The sequence below is a fragment of the Chrysemys picta genome, chromosome 4, assembly GCF_011386835.1.
Source record: "Chrysemys picta bellii isolate R12L10 chromosome 4, ASM1138683v2, whole genome shotgun sequence".
Classification (NCBI taxonomy): Eukaryota; Metazoa; Chordata; order Testudines; family Emydidae; genus Chrysemys; species Chrysemys picta.
The window spans coordinates 54,345,726-54,350,568 of record NC_088794.1 but is presented as its reverse complement, the minus strand read 5'-3'; the positions used below and the strand labels follow the sequence as shown (position 1 = coordinate 54,350,568).

The window sequence follows — 4,843 nt, the reverse complement described above, 5'->3', positions numbered from 1 at the left end:
TCGTATCTGGGGCCACAGCCCCCCCCCCGCATGGCTGCCACACACCAGACTCAGACCCCACCTGGCCTGGCTGCTGCCATACGAATGACTCTGATCCTCGCCTGGCACCAGTGCTGTGCAAACAGCTCCATTCCCGGGTGCACGTTGCTGCTGAGCAAAGGGATTTACGCTGCCCGCCTGCCAATGATTCAGGCCTCAGACTGGCACATCAGCCCTGCAACCCACTAACCCTCCCTCTGTACCCAGGGGCTGCCGCTACCCGGCAGTCAGGAAAGCCCTGGCTGTCCAAACGGCACTGGGGTGGAACCGGGGCTGCTCCGCAGGGATCCCCTCCCTCCCCAGCCGCGTGTGTGCGCCAATTTGTGAATGAATCTCAGCTGCAAGCCGAGGCCGCCCACAGCCTGCGTTTGGCTGGGAAGGATGCCTGCCAGGCAGGAGGGGCGTGGGGCGAGGCTCCGCAGGGGAAGGGAGCAGAGCCGGGGCATGCCGCGACACAGCCCGGGCGGAGCAGCCCGGGGGATCGCGCCTGGCTGCCCTGCGCTGCAAGCGGAAGGGGCCGCGGTTCTCGTGCCCAGCCGGAGCCGGGCGCCCCGGGACCCCGGGCTGCAGGGGATGCCCCGGCGGGGGCCGGCCCGGCGGCCATGACCCCCCCGCAGGTGCTGAAGGAGGGGGTGCTGGAGAAGCGCAGCGGGGGGCTGCTGCAGCGCTGGAAGAAGAAGCGCTGCCTGCTGACCGAGGAGGGGCTGCGGCTCTTCGAGCCCGGCAGCTCCCGCTGCAAGGAGCTGGGCTTCGCCCGCATGCGGGCGGTGGAGTGCGTGGAGTGGAAGCGGCGGCACGTCTACTTCACCGTGGTGACCGACAGCGGCTGCGAGATCGACTTCCGCGGCCCGCGGGAGGAGCCCGGCTGGAGCGCGGAGATCGGCCTGGGGCTCGTGCGCTTCCAGAACCGGCTGGCCATGCAAAGTGTGCGGGCCCGGCACAGCGCCAGGGCGGGTGAGCCCGGGCCTGACACCGCGGGGACGGGCGCCCTGGGCTGGCCCAAGGGCAGCGGGGTGAATCCGGGGCTCAGCCCGCGGTTCCTTGCGTTGGAACTGGCTTGTCCCTGAGGAAGGAAACTTCCCTAGAGCAAAGGGCTGCCGAGAGAGAGGGGGGGGGGGGGTCAAATGGGGCAATTTGCCCCAGGCCCCCACGAGAATTGCAACTTGTTTTTTATGGAAGGGCCCCCGAAATTGCTTTGCCCCAGGCCCCCTGAATCCTCTGGGCAGTCCTGCTAGAGCATGACCCCTGGAGGATAACAACTTACCGCTACTACCAGCCAAAGGGGCCACTCCTTCAGCTTGCCCGAGAGGGGTCTCTGCTGAGTCTTACCTTCACCCCCTGCTGGTGCCGGGTGTTACCCTGCCCATGCCAAGGGTGATGTGCCAGTCAGCTTGCCCTTCTCAGAGCCATCCCAGTCCTCTGTCTCCAGGCCCCGCTTTTCCCTCCCTGTTTTCACTGTGGGGCCTATTGCCTGATTTCCTGGGGTGCCCCCAACTCTCCTGGATTTCAGGGGGAGCTGCGGGTGCCGGGCTGGGTGCTGCATGTATTTACACTGTGCCAGTCGGGGTCTAGCCTCCCCCAAGGGCCCCTGAGCTGCTGTTTCCGTGCCCGGGTGGGGATGAATTTCAGTGCCTCTGTCTGGCCTGGCAGGATGATCCCACCACAGCAGCACTGGGGAGGGGCAGGGGGCAGGTTGGGAGAGGTCCAGGCACAGATCGTGTCTCCCCCGAGTGCCAGGCACTGCCTGGAGCTCACAGGGTTTCTGTAGCCTTTGCCTGGAACCTGTCTATGGGCTGATGATCCACTAGCAGAGTCACCCCTCTCCTTGTGCCAGAGCCCTGCTACAGGAGCCTTCCTTCCTTACCGTAATGCTGCTGCCCTGGGATCTCAGCGGGCAAGCCCGGTTGTTTCAGGACTGTGTTGCCAGTGCCCTAACCCCTCCCCCCTGCTTTGGAGATGATGTGCCAGGTCCCACTGCCTGCCTCCTGGGCATGCTCCAACCTGGGCAGGTGCTGGGACAGCTGCAGATCCCCTTGGCTGGAGCAGTCCTGAGCTCCATGGTGGATTGGAGTGTCGGGGAGAGGCGGGTTGGATGGGAAGCAGCTGGACCTGGCTCCTAAACCCTACTCCAGCATGTGCGCCAATCCCCTGGCTGATTTCCACAGTGCTGTTCAGGCACTTGGCACTGCTTCCATGGGGGATTGGGGCTGGGAGAGCTGATCCCTCTGCCCGGTGAGTGGGGCAAGGCTCCCGCCCCCAGGCTAGTGACAGCATCCCCATGATGGGAGAGGTCCCCTCCCAGCAAGCCCTGGCCCTCGGGGTGGCCATGGTGACCATAGCGCTGCTGCTGTGGAACTTGGAGCTCTCAAGCTGGAAAACACCCCCGGGTCTCTTCTTTGCTCCCACAGCCCCAAAGCAGGGCTCGATCCTGCAGGGTGCCTGGTAGCCCAATTCTCCACTACCCCCTTCCTGTGTTTGGGGCAGGGAGGGGGGGCTTCAAGCCACCTTTGCTCTCCCCCTGTTCTGGGCCTGGCCTGGGCTCTCCATCTGTCCTGGCTCAGGTAGAGCAAGCAGTGGCTTGTATCACAACCCTGTGTGCCCCCCTCTCAGCTCCCTCCTCTGGCCTGAACCCAAGCTGGGACCAGATTCCCCCAGATGTAAATAGGTGGAATGCCCCCATACACTTCCCCAGAGTCTATCTCACTTACCCCAGGTCTGAGCTGGGCCCATGCCCAGATGAACTCCCAGGTGCCCATGCCAGCCAGTCCCCTGGCCCTGAATTGGGCAGCCACCCTCGCTAACCGGTGCATTCCCTTTGGCAGCGTTCCAGTACGACCCGGCCCCGAGCGGCCAGGCCACAGACCCGGAGGGGCTCAAGGGAAGGACGGGGATGGCGGAGGGGCACTCGCCCGCCAGCGGGGAGAACGGAGTCCCTGGCTATGAGTGAAAGTGGAGCCCTGGCTTTAAGAGGGACAGCAGGCGTTTCAGCGCCAAAGGCCCGATGAGCCTGGACCGCGTGTGCCGCTAGCTGCTGAGAACCGCCCCCCTCCCTGCTGGGCCATTCCTGCTTCCCAACAGCCATAGGCGGCTGCACCATTCTCCAAGCGCTCCGTATAGCTTGGCCCAGGGATCCGGGGCCCACTGGTCCAGTCGAGGGCCTGCAGGAGAGGCAGGAAGGGGAGCACCTGGGGGATAAAAGCAAGAACTAAAGCAGGATTGTTTTGCGCTTCATCAGCCTGCTGCTGGCTGGACGTCAGAAGGCACTCGACCGTGCTAGTGAGCCGGGGAGCCCATCCCACCCGCCGGACCTGCCATGGCTCTGCTGCCAAGGCTCAGCCAGGCATCTTCGTGATCCACAGGTGCATCCCTAGGTGACAAGCTGCCCCGTAGCTGAGCTGGTTGGGGCCGTGATGAACTGGAAATCAGCTGCCCTATGTCTCTTCTCCCGAGACTGTTCCTGCAGGACTGGAGTGGCTGGAGATCCAAGCTGAAGATGCTAAATTTCAGCATCCAGAGATTGAGCCTGGTGGGATGTCAGGGTGTAGGTGGGGGCAGGTTCCTGAGCGGAGTGATTGTATGGTGCCACTCCCCAGTTTGGCTGGGGCCCGTGTGACGACAGGCTTCAGCGAAAAGGCACCAGCCTGTCTCAGCCAGTGACCTGTCTGGACAGAGGGGTTGTGAGGACAGCCCTGAATGAATTCCTCCCCTTGAAACAGACGGTGCAAGCGCTCGCACGCCCTGCCCCACTGGGTCAGACCGGCTCTCCTGCCAGGATGGGGAGTCGCTGCTGTTGGTGTGTCAGGACAATCGACAATGCGGGCACCTGGGCCGCTGACAGCAAAGGGCGGTTTGTGTCTGAACGCTTTGGTCATGGCTCATCAGACGATGCTCATTCTGCATGCTGCTGCTGCTTGATTTGCGTCTTCACCTTGTGGGGGTTGGTCTGGGGTGAACGGAGGCAGGGTGAAGGTCACCGGAGAGACAGGTCTGACGTGGGCAGTGTGCTGGGGCAGTTCCCCCATGCACAGATCTGCAGATGCCCCTCAGTCCTGATTCGCAGCCCCTTGCTATTCCAGCCAGGGGCTCCCCCAAATACAGCTCTGCCCATACCCCTCAATCCTGACCTGCAGCCCCCTGCTTTTTTGGCCCTGGGCTTTCCCCCCACCCCGATCTGCCACAGCCCCTCTATTGCACCCTGCTGTGCCCATCCTGGGCCTCTGTGTGAAGGTCAAGCTGAGTGATAATTTTGTGACATGGACCAATAAACATTACAGGGAGAGCTCCTCTGCTGTGATCATTTGTTGGGTGGGGAGTGGCCACCTGGCTCCAAAGAAAGAAGAGAACTGATTGACAGCCCAAAGCAGCCATGTCCTGAATGCTCCTTGTAAAGGGATTTTTATGTGATTAAAAATGACCACTGGGGATTGAAATGAAACATTTGAACTAGAGGTGTAACAATCTGAAGGGGAGCACTGGACGTGTTCTGTTTCATGGCTCGCACACAGAGAAGTGAGATAAAAACACAAATACTCTTGCTCGAAGGTTGCAACGTCCCACTCCTTTATTTCTGAGAATTCATAGTGAGAAACCAGAGAGAGACAAAGCAGGCTGCTCCCTGAAAGCAGAGAGGCACAACTCATCCCATCATTTTCTAGTATCAAAGGGGTAGCTGTGTTAATCTGGATCTGTAAAAGCAGCAAAGAGTCCTGTGGCACCTTATAGACTAACAGACGTATAGGAGCATGAGCTTTCGTGGGTGAATACCCACTTCTTCGGATGCAAGTGGGTTTCACCCACGAAAGCT

At 61.5% G+C, this 4,843-nt stretch overlaps 1 protein-coding gene across 1 annotated transcript; it reads left to right on the top strand.

Annotated features, from left to right (window-relative positions):
• Window positions 1-412: 412 nt before the first annotated feature.
• On the top strand, window positions 413-4,474 carry PHLDA3 (pleckstrin homology like domain family A member 3). Its single transcript, XM_005310631.4, has 2 exons — window positions 413-993; window positions 2,862-4,474. Exons 1-2 carry the CDS (start codon window positions 642-644, stop codon window positions 2,984-2,986), a joined length of 477 nt encoding a protein of 158 aa, XP_005310688.2. The 5' UTR covers window positions 413-641; the 3' UTR covers window positions 2,987-4,474.
• The last annotated feature ends 369 nt before the right edge of the window (window positions 4,475-4,843 follow it).

Bases quoted from the DNA above. Each gene is read 5' to 3' on its own strand.
- PHLDA3 (XM_005310631.4), top strand. From the start codon at position 642: ATGACCCCCCCGCAGGTGCTGAAGGAGGGGGTGCTGGAGAAGCGCAGC. The intron at 994-2,861 runs GTGAGCCCGGGC...TCCCTTTGGCAG, and splicing joins CCGGCACAGCGCCAGGGCGG to CGTTCCAGTACGACCCGGCC.